The sequence below is a fragment of the Anguilla rostrata genome, chromosome 12, assembly GCF_018555375.3.
Source record: "Anguilla rostrata isolate EN2019 chromosome 12, ASM1855537v3, whole genome shotgun sequence".
NCBI classification, from domain to species: Eukaryota; Metazoa; Chordata; class Actinopteri; order Anguilliformes; family Anguillidae; genus Anguilla; species Anguilla rostrata.
The window spans coordinates 34,621,765-34,640,332 of NC_057944.1; the positions used below are offsets into that span (position 1 = coordinate 34,621,765).

At 48.8% G+C, this 18,568-nt stretch overlaps 1 protein-coding gene across 2 annotated transcripts in view; it reads right to left on the reverse strand.

The window, feature by feature from the left end:
• The window catches only part of pds5b (PDS5 cohesin associated factor B), a 50,327-nt gene extending 31,947 nt beyond the window's left edge, over positions 1–18,380 (reverse strand). For both annotated transcript variants that reach the window (XM_064302296.1, XM_064302295.1), the window contains exons 1-4: positions 18,223–18,380; positions 1,899–2,025; positions 644–847; positions 58–144 (exon numbers count right to left, since the gene is read on the reverse strand). In XM_064302296.1, coding sequence (XP_064158366.1) covers positions 58–144; positions 644–847; positions 1,899–2,006 — 399 coding nt within the window. In that variant the 5' untranslated portion in view covers positions 2,007–2,025; positions 18,223–18,380. The remainder of the gene's footprint in view (positions 1–57; positions 145–643; positions 848–1,898; positions 2,026–18,222) is intronic.
• Between the last annotated feature and the right edge of the window lie 188 nt (positions 18,381–18,568).

The following is an 18,568-nucleotide window of genomic DNA, read 5'->3' on the forward strand; positions in this document are numbered from 1 at the left end:
CAAAGGGGGCGCCAAAGAGCCGCAAACAGTCCCCCCCCCAAAGAAGCCCAAACGTACCTCGAGCAAATAAAAGTATCTGTTGAACTGGGCGCTCTTGGTGTCCTCCAGCCCCTTCAGCTGCCGTGTGATGAACATGAATATGTCCTGAAACGGAGGAGGGAGAAATGACGTCACGGCCAGGCCTGTCAGAGGGGGAGGGGCTTCCCCCAGAAACCCAGAGGACAAGAGTCCATTACATTTACATTACATTAGAGGCATTTAGCAGACGCTCTTATCCAGAGCGACTTACACAACTTTTACATAGCATGTTACATTGCATCCATTTATACAGCTGGATATATACTGAAGCAATGCAGGTAAAGCACCTTGCTCAAGGGTACAACGGCAGTGTTCTTACCCGGGAATCGAACCTGCGACCTTTCGGTTACAAGCCCAGTTCCTTACCCACTGTGCTACACTCCGTCAGTCCGAGGAAAATGGTTTGAGCGTCAATGCCATTAGGAAAAAGCCTTGGATATTTGTAGGAGAGCCAAGCTATTTTTTCTCATAAATATTCAGATAAACATTACAGGGGTTATATGACACCGGTCACAATGCTAAAGCCCTGTAGCATTCACTTCAGCACTACGAGCCGGCCGCTCACTTTGAGCTTGTCGGGGGAGGTGTAGGGCGCCTCGGGGGCGTAGATGCGGAAGATGTCGGCCAGGCAGCAGGCCACCAGCAGACGCACGTCCTTGTCCGGGTGCTTGAGGAAGAAGTCGGAGGCCAGGTGCAGGGCCAGGTTGAGGTAGAGCTCCTTCTCCTCCTCAGAGTCCTGGTCCATGTCCATGAAGGTCTTCACCACCATCTGCGGGACGGGGGAGAGGAACCGGGCCCCGTAAGAACCAGCACACCACGGCGTGTCAAAATTTCTACATTGCTAATTAAATAGGGAGTCAGCTTTGGGGAACAAAGGTTAGAGTAGGGGTATCAACCTCCAGTCCTGGAGGGCCACAGGGTCTGCTGGTTTTCGGTGCGTTTCAGCACAACTCATTAATGTAAGTCACCAATTGGCTGAAGCGTCCACATGCCTTTTTCTCAAGGCTTTAATTGGCTGCTAACTGAAAGGAAACCTCAAAGACCCACGGACACAGTGGCCCTCCAGGACCGGAGTTCCACGTGCCTGGGTTATGGAGTGAAAGCCCGGCTCTTTCTCTTTGGCACAGACGTTAATGAGACAGTAAGGTGACAGCACCGGCCAGCGGCTCCATCAATAATGGAGCAGAATCAATGGTGGCCCTTCCAGGAGCTGGCTGAGCTGGCCTTCACCCCCACTCCTACTGGGGTCATCCCCGGAGCAACAGAGGATCATGACTGAATAAAATCATACAATGATCCGCCTTACGCCCACATTCTTTTTCCGTGGGACGCACAAACATGGAAAAACAGGCTTCTGATGTTTCACCATGGAAGGACATGGTGGGTGGTGGGTCACTGCAAAGGGTCTTGTGAGAACAGTCCATTTCACGGCCATTTTAGAGCGTTGGCTACATTCGGAGATTTGGGCTCTCGAATAGGTGGCACCAGTCAAAACAGGCGCAAAAATAAATAAGCAATATTTAAGAGGTAGCTCTAGCTTCACAGAAAATTTTGAATGCGTTTCCCTTGCCTATGCGATGTTAGGAATCCACAGTAAAACACCACTCGTTTAAATAATTTAAAAAAGGAAGAGGCCTAAATGATTCAGGGTGTGCACAGGTACGTGCTCCAGATGAAACAGACTCAGTGAAGGGCTCAGAAACATCCGTCCACAGAGCGGGCATCAGAGACTGGGGACCTCACAAGACTGCAGCAGACCATGATGTTCTGGTGGAAAGAACGCACGCACACACACACACACACACACACACTCTCCTCACCTTGAGCCTGCGCACCATCTCCTCCTTGGAGATTTTGTCGGAGATCTCTTTGACCCCCGGGGGGTAGGTGATCTTCCCATCGGTGGCCCGGGTCTTGGAGTGAGCCATGCTCTCAGCTCAGTGCTCCCTGGAGAGAGAGAGGGAGGGTGGGAGGGAGGGGAGGAGAGAGAGAGAGGGAGGGAGGGGAGAGGAGGGAGGAGAGGGGAGAGGGAGAAGGAGGGAGAGGGAGAGAGAGGGAGGGGGAGGAAGAGAGAGGAAGAAAGGGGGGAGAGAGGGGGAGCAGGAGAGTGAGGGAGGGAGAGAGGGAGGGGGAGAGAGAGAGTGAGGGAGGGGGAGAGTAGAGAGAGAGAGGGAGGGGGAGGGAAGGAGAGGGAGAGAGAGAGAGAGAAAACGCATACAGTTACAGGACGATCCACCTGCATTTCAACCACTTGTCTCCAAATGATTTGTGGTCGGCGACAGATGGTCCAGTCAGTGGTGCATCTGCCTGGTTAACACGAGTGTTACAGCGAGACATCACCGGCTGTCTGCACATCCACAGGAACGTCCAGAGAGTCATGCAAATATGTTAACCCTGCTGTTAGAGCACCGCAGATTAATTATTAATGCTGATCTGCCATGATAACCTCTGTTCCCCGAAGGCCGGTAATACACAAATACAGCCCATGGACATGTATGTATGTACATAATATTATGCTACTCAATGAATGGCAGCTCATTTATTTATTGTCTGTATGTTTGTACATCTGTGTGTAAGGTCCTCAGAGAGTGTCCTCTCACTGGGCCCTGCAGTGCTCTCTGAGCCCTCTAGGTGTCTCTCTCACTCACTCTATCTGTCTCTGTGACTGCGCTGCTGCTCCCGCGCAAAAATGCCCAGACTCTTTCATGGCACGCAGCCCGCAATCCCCAAGGTAAACAAAGCGCCTTTACACACACATGCACGCATACACACACATGCTTGCACGCACGCACACACACACAAATGCATGCGCGCTCACTCTTGCACGCATACACACGCACGCTCGCACGCACAAACGCACTGTTGCACACACACACAAACACGATCACACACACTCACCCACACACACACGCTCGCACACAAACCCACGCTCTCTCGCACTCACACACACACACACACTCTCAGACACAGACACACACACACTCACACAGACGCACACACACTCATGCTCACACTCACACACAGACAGACACACACACACACACATACACACACCCCTCCAAGCTTTCCATCAACAATTTCCATCACTAGTACTTGCACCCACTCCAGCGCAGTAGGGGCTGCTTGTAAAGGAGCAGCAGTGTGGCTCTGATGTGGAGAGGGCCTCTGTGTGCGGAGAGGCTATGAGACGGCTGTTATCTCCCCTCCAATTACAGCCCGTCTCTCTCGCGGGCCGGTGGGAAAGCAGCACACCGAGCCGGATAAAGGGCAGCTCGAGAGGACCTGCTCCCCGCGACGGCTTGTCACAATCGCTTCCTCTCCTCCTCCGTCTGCGCTCCCTCTGCTCCTCCCTTCCTCCCTCCCTCGCTCCCTCCCTCGCTCCTTCGTCCTCCGCGGGGTGAAAAATGAGTCTCATTCCCACACGCGCTCCACCGGGCCGTTCCACCCCCCCCCCCCCCCCCATTCGAGGAGGGGGGGTCATCAACATCAATGTCAGCGTCCCGCAGCCGCGGACGAGCGCGTGTGGGGAGCCAATAAAAACTCAGCGGAGCGCCGTCCCCGGAATATTAATGCCCCGGGAAGGGGCGGGGCCCCAGCCCTCCCAGGAGACCCCCCCCCCCCGCCCCTCCACACGGGCCCCGCCGTGGACGGACCTGTGTGTGTGACAGACATGCCTGTGGCTCAATGAGATCACCCCCCCCCCTCTCTCCACCCGCCTGTCTCCCAGCTGAAGCTCCACCTTCGTCCTCACACGCGACAACAGAGCCAAAACAAACGCAGCTTCTCTTTCTCTCTCTCCAAAATGACGACGTCATTTCCTCTGCTTACTTTTGGGGCCACGCTGGTGCGCCAACACTAGCCAAGCTCCTCGCACTCTTGTTAAGAAAATGAGAAAACCATTTTATAATTGCACAGGTCCTCCATGGAGTCAGAGGCTCTAAAGGCCAGGTCCTCCATGGAGTCAGAGTCTCTAAAGGCCAGGTCCTCCATGGAGTCAGAGTATCTAAAGCCCAGGTCCTCCATGGAGTCAGAGGCTCTAAAGGCCAGGTCCTCCATGGAGTCAGAGGCTCTAAAGGCCAGGTCCTCTCCATGGAGTCAGAGCCTCTAAAGGCCAGGTCCTCCATGGAGTCAGAGCCTCTAAAGGCCAGGTCCTCCATGGAGTCAGAGCCTCTAAAGGCCAGGTCCTCCATGGAGTCAGAGCCTCTAAAGGCCAGGTCCTCCATGGAGTCAGAGCCTCTAAAGGCCAGGTCCTCCATGGAGTCAGAGTATCTAAAGCCCAGGTCCTCCATGGAGTCAGAGTCTCTAAAGGCCAGGTCCTCCATGGAGTCAGAGGCTCTAAAGGCCAGGTCCTCCATGGAGTCAGAGTCTCTAAAGGCCAGGTCCTCCATGAGCTCATTTCAGGGCGCACAGTCTCCAGACTTGGCCCTCGGCCTCCCAGGCTGGGACGGGCGAGGCAAAGAGCCAAAGCCAAAGCTTGGCCTCCGCAGAGCAGGGAGGGGAGGGCGGGTCTGCCTGACCTCCTTACAGCCACCCACAGCTGCAGGAGATAAAGCCAATTACACCAACACGTCTGACCGCGCTAAAAACTTGAAGGAATCACATTCAAAATGAATTACCAAAAAAAAAAAAACTAAGATGCTAAAAAAAATAAAATAAGTACCTATTCACATTAAAGCTGCACCGATTCAGATTAAAGCCCAAAAACGAATCATTTTCAGAGAGAAATCTGGCTGTTTTCAAGCAATGATGGCAGCTGATGTCATTCGTCACTCAGAATCTCCCCCATGAGAACACAGGGGTGAGGGGAAGGGGGGGCGGGAAGGTAATCAGGTTAGGAATGATAAAGTGGGGTGATTATTTCCCCATTTCAACGGAAACCAGATTAGCGTACTATTCCACATAGCCCCGCCCCCCCAAAACAGAAACAGCAGCAATTATGAGCAGCACAACTATAAATAACGGCCTGGACAAGCTGCAGGCTGAGGGCTAATCAGGCCCCTCCCCCTCCCCCTCCCCCTCCCCCTAGGCCCCAGGAGCTCCCTGCCGAATTACAATGAGCACGAGGCGAGCCTTCGCTAACCTGTCCCAGCACCCACCTCAGAGGAGGGGGAGGGGAGATAAGAGGAGAGGAGTGGCTCAAACCTACCGTACCGCACAGAGACGATACGCTCATCTCATCTGTCGCAAGGAGAAACAGCATCCCTCAGCCAGCGATGCTTTATAAACAAACACACACACGCAGGCCTGCGATGCTTTACACACACACACACACACACACACACACAGGCCTGTGATGCTGTAAACACACACACACACACACACACACACAGGCCTGCGATGCTTTAAACACACACACACACGCAGGCCTGCGATGCTTTACACACACACACACACACACACAGGCCTGTGATGCTTTAAACACACACACACACACACAGGCCTGTGATGCTGTCAACACACACACACAGGCCTGTGATGCTGTAAACACACACACACACAGACAGGCCTGTGATGCTGTCAACACACACACACAGGCCTGTGATGCTGTAAACACACACACACACAGACACACACACACAGGCCTGTGATGCTTTAAAAACAAACACATACACACACACACAGACCTGTGATGCTTTAAAAACAAACACATACACACACACACAGACCTGTGATGCTTTAAACACACACACACACACACACACACACAGGCAGGCCTGCAACGCTTTACACACACACACACACACACACACACAGGCCTGCGATGCTCCACCATTAACAGACTCTGAGATTCATAGCTTTTTACAGCTGTCCTGATGAGCACACACACTGTACGCATGATGATGCCAATCCCGGGGGAAAAAGCTGGCCTAGGTATGGAATTACAGGCTGCACAAAATCTAAATATTTGGAAAACCGGAGAAGGATTAATGGCACCAATTCATTTCATCCTCCATTTAGCTTTCCGTTTTTCCATTTCTCCAATCAATCTCAGACCCTTGGAATGAAACGCAACACTCTTGTGCGTCTACGACGCTCAACAGCAAACCATAGCAACCCCATATTAAGACCATCAGAATTCCTTCCCTTTTTGTGGGTATATAATCAAGTGCAATGCACAAGAGCCAATCACAACTGGCTGGCCTGTGACATCGCGGTGATGTCAGATCGGGAGGCAGACGCTTCAGCAAAGCGCACGCAGTCGGTCAGACGCCTCAGTTCTCTCTGCAGTGAACGAGGGATGCTCCTGCAGCTACTGCACTGGGGGGCTGGGGGGCAGTGCAGCTGGGGCCTGCGGGTCACAGGAGCTCAGTGATGAGGGGTTGGTGGGGTGTGGGAGGGAGGAGGGGCAGGGGCCAGTTAGGCACCACACTCCAGCACTCCCAACCACAGGTGGCGCTGTTCTGGCCGACATTCAAGACGACCGGTAGGAACAGTGAACTCTCGAAACTGATCACAAAACACGGAAAATGACTGTGACAGAATTTAGAATTATTTTTAAAAAAATAGATAAAAAACACATGAAAATGTTTCGTCATTTGCAAAGTGTTACACAACTCATTAAGATTCATAGTTATCTGTAATATTAAGAGTGACAGACTGCAGAATAAGAACTCTTAAATCCTGTTAACTCTTGCCTCAGCCACGTCAAAAGTCCCTCTCCATCAGACGTACAATCTGTGCAAACATTTAAACTCAACTGCTTCAGTAACAGTCCAGGTGTCTATGTCACATAATGCTCAAATCACATCGGAAAAGAAAACGTTTATTAATAATAATAATAATAATAATAATAATAATAATAATAATAATAAAGTATATAGTGCGGCTGTGTTGGAAAATGGAACTGAATCGGTGACTGCAGACGTGTAACCACGGCAGCGGGGAGATGAGCATCCGCACGGGTAATTGGCTCATCCGTCTTGCAGACACCGCGAGCGCGTTGTTGTTTCCTGATGAAGACGCTTATGAAGCTGCCCTGGTCTCTCGGCGAGCGCTCTCCCCCTGATTGAGGGCTCATTTCGGCTGAGGTGCTCCGAGCAGCGCCCTGTCTGAGTGAGGCATCGCTCTTCTTTTACTGCACACTGTTTACAGGAGCGGGAGAAACAAGGTTCATTTTCATTTTACAAAATGGAAAAAATAAATAAGTAGATGAATGTGAAAGGGGATGAAAACAGGAAATAAAAAGAAATGGATAATGCTCACAAAGAGAAAAAAAAATAAGTACGAGATGGAAAAGGAATAAACAGGATGAATATGAGAAGAAATGGTATGTGAGAAAGTGTAGTGGTGTGTGTGGAGACATGTAAGTGTGGTGTAGTGTGTTGAAGTGTGTGTGTTTGGGAGACAGTGTAGTGTGTGTGTGTGTGTGTGTGTTGGAGCAGTGTGTTGTGTGTGTGTGTGTGGTGTGTGTGTGGAGTGTGTGGTGTGTGTGTGTGTGTGAGTGTTGTGTGTGAGGACGTGTTGTAGTGGTGTGTGTGGTTGGCTGTGTGTGTGTGTGTGTGTGTGTGTTGTGAGGTGTGTGGTGTGAGTGTGGTGTGGGTGTGGAGTGTGTGTGTGGTGTGTGTAGTGGTGTGTGTTGGGTGTGGTGTGTGGTGTGTGTGTGTGTGAGTGTGTGTGTGAGTGTGTGTGTGTGCAGTGTCTGTAGTGAGACGTATCTCCGGCAGGTCAGCTACACGCAGGGTTGCCTGTGTGCGTCTGGCACATTCTGTATAACAGGTGTCAAGTGTCAGTTCGCTGGCGGTTCTGCTGAGTCCTCAGAACGTGCTGTACGTCCACACGAGACGCGCTTTAACCTGCATTACACCCCACTGCGTCCAAAAAAAGCACCCACCGCGTCACACAGATAACGAACACCCTCCTGTCACCTCCAAACCTGCAGTTTAAGGAGGAAAATATTGTCTGCAAATTTATCGAATTTAACTTGCGAGAAGTAAAAAGCGCCCATGTGACGATCCATCCCTGGGCTTTCGTCTGGCCTCAAACCGACAGCAAACCTTTCAGTCGGCGGGTGTCCCATGGGTTTCAAGAACATGGGTTTTTCAATTCTCAAATCTTTAGGTAAAACGCAAAGGACTTTAAGAACCTTAATGTTGCTCCTTTCCTCATACACACATATAAAAATGTATATATATATATGCATAAATACGTATATATGTTTTTTCTTCTTCTTTGAATTAGTGATGTTAGCATAACTATTTCCTCCCCATTTCAAGGATGTCAATGGAAGAATTGACACACTTTTACGTTGTTGAAATATGTTTTGGCTCAAGGCAGACAGACCAGGTGAAAGCACGCTAACATACACGATGGAAACTAGCACCCACACAGTTTCTGTCTGATTCATCACGTTAAAAAAAAGATGGCATTTCGACAGCTTCTCATTCACAACAACAACAACAACTGGCAGTTTTAATGACCCCCTACAGGAATGCTGTCATTATTACACACAGATAGTTCGGCACGGCCAATAAACACAGCCAAGGTGTCAGACGACTGAATTATCAGTAAAATGACAAGATATAACGAGCAAACAGAAACCATGATTAAGAAGATGAGATGTAACACTATTTCCGAGACTCTTAGATTTACAGGATGCAAAAAAACCACCAGCTCCACAGCCTCTAATGGGACAGCCCAACTTTTCGGGAAATTCAGGCAACAGACAGAAGCAATGCCAGCTTTGCTAATTAGTGACAGAAATACACCTTCCAGCATCTCCAAAAGCAGAGTTATTTACACTTGCAGCTTGTTTATAAGCGGTAAAACAGAAAAAAACGAGATCTTAGCTGCTTTAGAGGCAGCTAAATTCAGAAGTATACTTGACAGATAACCATGCATCCATTCACTGGGCACAGCGATTAGTAGCTGGGCATCGCTGTGACTCCAGATAAGCTACCAGGGAGGACCTGATCACCCTTTCAACTGAAATGAAAGCTTTTTTTTCCCTCCCACAAGTCAGAGCTGGTCAGAAGAACCAGCCTGATTGGTCAATGCAATAGGGTAGATGAAAGCAAACAGGAGGTTATAGGTCCTTAAGCCAAGACTGTACATGTAGAACGATGAGGCCTACTGGAACCCCCCAGTCTCAGCGGTTCTATCGGGGTACCAGATGTGAATATCGGGGGTGAGGGCACCATTCCAGTGTCCGCTTCTAGGCTGCAGGAGTACATTACCTTCACAAAGCCAGCAGCTCCATGCTTGTGTCTTGTGAATGATAGATGCAGATGAGGCGCTGGACCCGCATGCATTCTAACATTTCAAATAAAATGTAACCGAACACAATCACAAAGTCCACTGCTTGGCTAGAAATGAACACACATCATCCATTATGGGCAACTGAACCATCCTAAACTTTTTTTTGTAAACCATCCTTCAGTTGCTCAGTATTAATTTCATGCTTCTTGTGCTCAGTGAAACAATCTGCTGGTACTGTGTGGCTTCATTTAGTCAGTCAGTCCAGAATGAAACTAAAATACTAATTTATCCTAAAGAACAGGCAGTCACACCCCCAGCAGTAAGCTTGGCATAGTACTGGCCTTAAGCACAGCCATCTAACTAAACGGGATATAACATTTTAATTAAGTGTAGAACCGACAGTTCAATCCGGAAACAGCTTACACGCTACAACGCAGACTGTTCCAATTATGCTGGATAGCGAGCTACCATGTTTCGCTTCATAGCCGGATATTTCTGACGCACATTTCGTCTTCCCTACCCCATAACAGCACCACCAGTTATCTGAATGCACCGACACTGACAGCTGACTTTTAAGGTTGTTAAACAGCCTATTGAGTAAATTAGCTGTTCTCGTTGTTATCTTTTCCGAACGCCCCGTCCCGGGTTACGATGACACCGGCATCCTTTCAGGAAGCGGCAGCGGGTTAATTTACGCCCAGTCATCCGAATCCTTTCACTCTTCAGATGCCAGGCCCTCCTGGCAGAGCCTCATTCCTTCTCTCGTTCGGCACCCAGAGCACACCGCTATTCTGCACTTTCATAATCATATTGATTTCCATAGCAACCGCTGTTGACAGAGGCCCACTGCAGACAGACAGAGAGAGGGGGACAGAGGGAGAGGGAGAAGGAAGGAAGGGGGGGGAGGGAGAGGTGGTGGGGGGGGGCGAGAGAGTGAGAGAAACAGAGAGAGAGAGGCAGAGGGAAAAATAAGGAGGGGGAGAGAGAAAGTGAGGGAGAGGGAGGGAGGCAGAGGGAGAGGTAAGGGGGGGCAAGAGAGAGAGAGGCATAGGGAAAGGTATGGAGGGAGGGAGGGGGAGAGAGAGGGAGGCAGAGGGAGAGGGCGAGGGCGACATGTCGAGTGTAACATTACTGGGGAGGTTATAGGTGGGTCAGTGCTGGGGATCTAACAAGGCAGGTTGGTGCGTCGTGTCTGTTAAAAATAGAACACGCAGGCAAGCCAGCCCATGGGAGGCAGACCGGACCACTGGCTGGGTATTTATAACCCCAATCTGATTTTTGCGTGCGTCGCGTGGGTGTAGTCCTCCTCCGCCCCACCCCCCGACTCCCACATCTTGTTTCTCTCCTCCGCACGCCAGCCACAATACCGCCAAGTAAAAATCAATTCATTCAAAACAACAGGAGCCCTGCCAGGCAGTCCCATGGCCTGCTCATTCAGGTTCAGCCAGACCGGGCTGTGAGTGCAATGAACGTTTCAAAGAGCAATGCTCTTCCTCTTCTGGGGACTACTCACATACACGAATGTATAAACACACACATAACACACGCACTGCAACTGCAGACACATATCCATGCCCCCCCCCCTGCTGATTAAGTTCCAAGTCCTCACAAAGCAGAGCTTAATTAACAGAAACGCAGCGGCCTGTGGCATGCATGCGGGCCCAGTCTCTGGGCATGCAGCTCAAACGCTGTGCCGCTGTGCCAGCCTGCCCGCCAGCGGAGAGAGGTGCCCGTCGCCCCCATATGGCATGGACGGCTCCCCAGCCAGCCCGAAACGGGGGGGGGACAGACGCTGAGCAAACGGTGGCACAGAGCAGCCATTGAGCCTCAGCCACCGGCCTGCAGGGGCTGGAGAGCCTGAGACACAGCCAGCGGCCTGGGGGGGGGGCGGTTTGGACAGGAGTCAGCCAGGCTCACACACACACTACTGCGCAGGAGTCAGTCAGGCCCACATTCACACACAACTGCACAGGAGTCAGCCACTCACACACACACAACTGCACAGGAGTCAGCCAGCTCACACACACACTACTGCGCAGGAGTCAGTCAGGCCCACATTCACACACAACTGCACAGGAGTCAGCCACTCACACACACACAACTGCACAGGAGTCAGCCAGCTCACACACACACAACTGCACAGGAGTCAGCCAGCTCACACACACACAACTGCACAGGAGTCAGCCAGCTCACACACACACAACTGCACAGGAGTCAGCCAGGCCCACATTCACATACAACTGCACAGGAGTCAGCCACTCACACACACACAACTGCACAGGAGTCAGCCAGCTCACACACACACAACTGCACAGGAGTCAGCCAGCTCACACACACACAACTGCACAGGAGTCAGCCAGCTCACACACACACAACTGCACAGGAGTCAGCCAGGCCCACATTCACATACAACTGCACAGGAGTCAGCCAGCTCACATTCACATACAACTGCACAGGAGTCAGCCAGACTCACACACACACAACTGCACAGGAGTCAGCCAGGCCCACATTCACATACAACTGCACAGGAGTCAGCCAGGCTCACACACACACAACTGCACAGGAGTCAGCCAGGCCCACATTCACATACAACTGCACAGGAGTCAGCCAGGCCCACATTCACATACAACTGCACAGGAGTCAGCCAGCTCACACACACACACAACTGCATAGGAGTCAGCCAGACCCACATTCACATACAACTGCACAGGAGTCAGCCAGGCTCACACACACACAACTGCATAGGAGTCAGCCAGGCTCACACACACACACACAACTGCACAGGAGTCATCCAGCTCACATTCACATACAACTGCACAGGAGTCAGCCAGACTCACACACACACAACTGCACAGGAGTCAGCCAGGCCCACATTCACATACAACTGCACAGGAGTCAGCCAGCTCACATTCACATACAACTGCACAGGAGTCAGCCACCTCACATTCACACACAACTGCACAGGAGTCAGCCAGGCCCACACACACACAACTGCCAGAGTCAGCCTTGCTTGTTCACTCACTCACTCTCACTCACACACAAACACACCTACACAGGAGTCAGCCAGACTCACATTCTCACAACTGTAGTCAGAGAAAGGGGACAGAGAGAGAGAGCGGAAAGAGAGGGGAGGGAGAGAGAGAGACGGAGGGATAGAGAGGGGGGAGAGGGAAGGAGAAAGAGAGGGGGGAGGAAGGCAGAGGGAGAGGTATGGAGGGGGGGAGAGAGAGAAAGAGCGACAAGACCGGGTGTAACATTACCGAGGGGGTTATGGGGGGGTCAGTGCTGGGAATCTAACGAGGCAGTCTGGTGCGCGTAGCGACACTAAATTCAGTCGAGAGCGCGCAGTTGTCATGTGTAGACATCAAAGGGCAGGTACAGGGAAATCAACCTGCACTGAAACCCATCAGCACACGCTCCGCAGCCGAGCAGCTGCGCAGCGTCTCTCCTCAGCACAGTGCCTGTCAGCGAGCGCAGTTCATCTGCAGGGAGAGGGGCCACCGCCAGGCATCCGCAGAGCATGAAATCTGCAGGCCGTAAAATTTAACACCCCCGGGGCCCACACAGGGGAGGAGACGGGCCCTCTTCACACCGCCTTCTGGCTTCACCGACCGCAAAAAAAAATAAATAAAAATAACAATGTTGGGTTTTCTCCGGCGAACGTTCGGACTTCCTTACGGCAGAAAAGATAACCTCAGTGCTCAGGACAGGGCTGGATGGTGATCCAATCACAGGGAGACCGGGGAATTAACGGAGTTAGCGGACTCAGCGGAGGTCACCCTAATCGCCCCCTGTATCTCGTTTCCACTGCTGCGTGGTTGCCATGGGATTTAAAAACCAAATGTGCGTCCCCCTACCTGTGATCGAGTCGCGGCCCTGTTTTGTAAGTGCGTTTAAAACAGCGTTTTTCTCCTCTTCGCTGGTGTCCCCTTGATGTTCGACATCGAGGCACTCAGTCCCCACATTCGTAAGTGGGCTCTGAAAAGCAGTCACCACTCTCTTACAGACATGCATTTTTCATTCAGCAAAAGAAACCCGGCCATTTTTCTCCCAGCTGTCCTAAAATATTAACGGGCATTGCCGTGTCTGTCCAGCGTGCTGTCAAATCTGCAGGACACTCACCCACACCGATTTAGGATTAAATCCCTGCTCTCCACTGCGGGTCGGGAGGATGATGCTGGGCTTGTGTTCATGACCCTCTCTTCCCCAGAGCTCTTGAATACGTGCAAGACAGACACCAGTTTCCAGAACATTCCGTACATTTTGCTCTGAAAACGTCGTATTCACAGACACCCAATGCGATTTCCAGAAAGTATTCAATGAAGGCAAGGAACTGAATCATTGATTCCAAAAAAAAAAAAAAAAAAAAAAAAAAAAGAAGAAAAATTTGCTCTTGGGAGCACTGGGATAACCTGCGCAGTCCGTGGTTGTCATGACAACCATAGGAAAATCTGAACGCAGTGCATTTCAGAAAAAAAATAATAATAATAATTCAACCACTGAGACGGGCATAATGCCTCTGTGCGCCCCTTCCTCAGTCCGAAGACTAGCCTTCCATGATAATGACAGAAGAAAGTGGCTTCATGCTCGGAATACGAATCACTTCTGTGTTCACACACTCTGTGGATAAAGAGACACACGAGGTAAAGCCACACCTGGACCAGCAGCTAGGCAACCAGGGGCCCCTGTCACAGGTACGACAGCTGGCGGGAGGAGGAGCAAAATGCTGTTCAATTTAAACAGTCGTAGCTGACGAAGCCAAATGCATCAAATTCACCCTAATCGACCACCGCGATCACCCTTTTCACCTTAGCAACCAATCATTTTTCAGGGTCACCCCAACACCATTTTGCATTTGAGTCTGGTCCCAGTTAAGGCTATAAGCACACAGACTGTGATAACAGTAGGCTGTTCCGTGGAGTGAAATAAAGGATGCATTTCAAAAGTGGTCATAAATGCCAAAGAATGGTTGCACTGCCTTGTTGGATCGTTTTATTCGCTTGCAGTTATAGCATGCATTTTAAAACGTTTACTGAACTTGATTATGTCTTCACTGTATTTCTGTGAAGCGGGGAGCAATTTGTTCTGGGGCTAAATCAGACCTACTATATATTTTAAAAATTTCCAGAGTGAAGGGGATTGATTCTATTGTGGTTAGGTTGAGTGTTTTAACAACCATAGTCTTGTTCAGAAGAGTCTTGCCAGTATAATGTTAATTAGCACCCCTGCAATGAAGGTGTTTTAAACATCAGCTTAAAACCAGATCACCAATGACAATCAACATGACAGCATAAACAATTACAATGAAGTGGGTCATTTATGCAAATATCAGTGTCCCTACCTTAAAAAGGCTTATATGCTTATATTCTATCATTACTTAGTCGTTGTGTAACCTCAATAATACTACATACAGCCACTTTTTATTTCAGAAAGGCTCAAGCTGTCAAGGATTTGAGGTGTTATTATGATAGAATGTAGCAAAAAAATACATATAAAATGAAAAAAATCAAACCCTCTGCAAGCTTTCAAAATCAAACAAAAAAAAAAAAAAAACCAGCGAGGAGGTTCAAAAAGCAGAAAGTCATATAAGCCAGTTTGAATTCTATCAACGCCTTCATAAAGGGCAGTCTCTGCAGCCGTGCAGTTTGTACTTTCACTGAAAGACTGCACCCTGCCAGCACTTTTAAGACCTTTGTCGTGAGTAAGTTTTTCACTTGTAATATAAAGAGGCACCGCACGCTGTACAAAATGTCAATCCACCACTTTCGCAATACGATGCCCACAGAAAGAAATTCTCGGCTGCCCTCTTGCCACTTGCCGCCAACGTTCATTTAACCCAACTACGTCAATGCAGGCTCCTCAGAAACACAGGACAATGACAAGTAATCTTATTGTCTTAACGGCCCATTGTGGAGCCAATGAGGAACAGCAGTGGCCTTCTCAACAATTTTGTAGTCCATTTGAAATTAAACAAGGACACTGTTTTTTGCCTAGCTCACATTTATGCTCTCTTTGGGAAATGTTCATCACTTGCACCTCTTCAGCTCATGGGATCATAACTTGGCTTCCCGTAAAATAAAAACAAAAAAAACAAAACCTATTAGAATCTCAAATCTGAACCCTACACAAGACGTTCCGGTATTTCCCTCCACATCCTCTGCAACAATACACACGTCACTCAGAGTGACTCCGAACTCTGTGGCAAGCCAGCACTTTGCAGTTAGAGGGACATTTCCCTCCTGCGACATTAGTGACATTAACGGCTGTGGAGCTGGGACATTGAAAAAAAAAAGACATCAGAAGCGTTCCTTCCAGCTGCCAAAACCGACATTAAACACCGTCTGTAGTCTCAAAACTAAAGCATTTCATTCAGCTCTGGAGACAAGTAAGAAAGTGAGGGGGCTCTAAGCAGCAGGCTCGAAAAGACAGCATGCAAAACATGCGTGCACAACAGGTTCAGAACCGAATCGCGGCGGAATCACCGTGCCGTCACTCGGATAACGATCAATGGCGCAAACATTTAAAATAAGTACAGGAGCACGTGCTAAGGGAACGCCTTCAATAAATACTAGACACACTCATTTAGCTTATCACGACCCAGCGAGTAAAGGTTCTCAAGCGATCACGTGAGGCACAGCATATGCATTGTGAAAGAGGGAGCTCAGCTGTGGTTTTAAAGATCTGACAGCGGAACAGTCTTGGTCAAACACAAGGTACTTCCCACGCTCCTAACTGCAATAATTTGATTAAATTTAAATCAGCATTGTCATTTTGGATTGGATTTTAACATTTAATGTGGGTTTTGCCAAATCAGCCTCTGTCTTGGAGAACAGACTTTTTCAGATGCCTCTGTAGCAATCTGTAGTATAGCCACTTTCGAGTTTAGAACAAGTCTGATTCCCTCCACCTACTATACGAAGTTGTCTGCTCGTAACACTTTAACCCACTTTATCATCATATCACATGCAGTCTTTATGAATGAGGCATTTCCACAGAAAACGACAAAAAAAAACTGCCATTTAATTACTGAGCGCTTAAATTTTTATACAATTTCTCCACGGCACATTACTCTTGGTGGACTGTGATTTTCAGGTTCAGAGACCTGGGACGTGCAGGTCTTGCACAGAAATTCTATAGTCAAACTTTCCACATTTCCCCACTGAGCAATTCTAAATTGACCAGCCATTCTGTACCAAACGTCACAGCACCAACTGCATGATCGGGCTTGCATTATTAATCAACAGGCATCCGAACGAGGAAAGGTGCTAAATGGTGCAGTCTGGCAGGAAGTGGGTTACACCTGATGAAACTGACAAAAAATTTTCTACTGGGATACAAGTCATTTTGGACAGCCATAATGTAATCTGAGGGGAACAGACAAAAGTGTAGATGGGTTACATTAAAAATACTCTTTAAAATCGTCGAGACTTTACTACGAACAAAATACAGTTACGTGAAAATACACCGCTAAATAACTAGCTGCGATACGTTCGTGGACTGTTAACCAGCTTCCTACACAGCAAAGGCATCGCAATAAAGAAAAACCGTGCTTGCTCTTATGCCTGACGGTCGCCACAATCATAATACAATTCTCGCCGCAATAATCAATACTCTTGGTCTGTAAACAGTAGCGTTGGCTGTTGCTGATTAACTAGACGCAAAGCTAGTCATTAATTGTATGTATGCATGTATCTACTTAAAATGCACTGCAAACGAGTCTGACGTTCACTTTAGCTTGTTGGTCTTCTGGTAAAGGGGTAACGTTAGCTGGCTAAATAATGTGTTAACTGCTACGGTCTTCAACTAACCTAGCCTGCGTTATAAACCTCGCCAACTCATTGATCTGAGCATACAAAGCCAAATGAGCAACTCGTGTCTTAACGTTATGATACTTTGCAACAAGCAAACTACCATAGCCAACCTTAACATACTTTATGACCATTCTGTAAACTGCCGTCAACTCTGTACATTTCAATCGGTAAATTAGACAAGTCGTCCAAAATAAATCTGTTATCATTACATCACTACCTGGGTACACTATTCAAAAATTGTTAACGTTAGGCTTGCTAACGTTAGCCAGTTAGCTACCACAACACGCATACCATATCTCACTCGCGCTCACCACTCACAGAGATCATTAGGAACTGAGCTAATCTGTAGTCAGTTACAATGAAAATGTCAAACTCCAGTGTCCGAAATTCATGGAACTACGTTGCTAGCTTGCTAGCTACTACGCTAATGTTTAAAAACATGACAGTTAGCATGCTAACACACTTTGCTGGCTAGCCAATACAGTGTAGTGAAAGTGAACATAAATGACTGCGCTAGCTAGCTAGCTAGCTGTCCGGGACAAAGCAATGGCAACAAATTACCTTGCTACATGCGATGACACAACAACGTGGCTATCCAGCTAACGCTAACCACACAGATTGTACTGAATATTTTAAAATGGCCATCCCTAAATAACCATCTCGGAAAGGGCTATACACAAAACCCAGGGTTTTCGTGTTTACTGTTGGGCTTGAGCATAACTGGCTAACAGGCTAGCTCACCCGCTCCACAAGGCCATTCGGATCTCAGGAGTAACGTTAGCTACCACACACAGAAGCAATGCAACGCTAAAATAAGTGAAAACAGCTAAAGCGCTGCATTAGCCTGGGAAAAATATTTAACCATACATATTTTATGAAGTTTCGCATTAACACACAACGGAAAACTGCGATTTCACTGTTCTGTTTATTTTACCCCCTTTCTGCGGGAAAGAAATATGAGCCCGCTCCCAGTACCGTTCTGTACCCCCGTGCAGAAGCACCACCACCTGGGACCACAATAGCCGTTTTGTCGTTCCTAACCTGCCGTTTTTCACACATCTAAAAATAAATTACAATGGGTCTATGAGCGCAAATCGTATGATTTTTATTTGTCGCATTTGGTGTTAATTAATCCTACCTAGTTTGATGAATAGCGGCCAATCGTCTCTCCTTCTGCAGATCTGGTCCTCCTCCCGGCTTCAAAATGGCGCCAATTTGTCTCTGGTTGCACCAATCCAGCCTCCCTACACAGCCAGCAGCAGCGACACAGCACCATCACAAACACGCGTGATTCAAGAAGCCCAAATCCGAAAAAATGGTGCAACAGCGACTCCAGCAGGATTTCTCAAAACATTTTTAATGAGATACGGGTGTAAATTAACTTCGCAGCAAACAACCCGAGAGCAGTTTATTTTGAGGACCGCTGCTTTCATGAAAGCATAAAAAAACGACAAAACGAAAACATACAACGTGGATAAGAATGA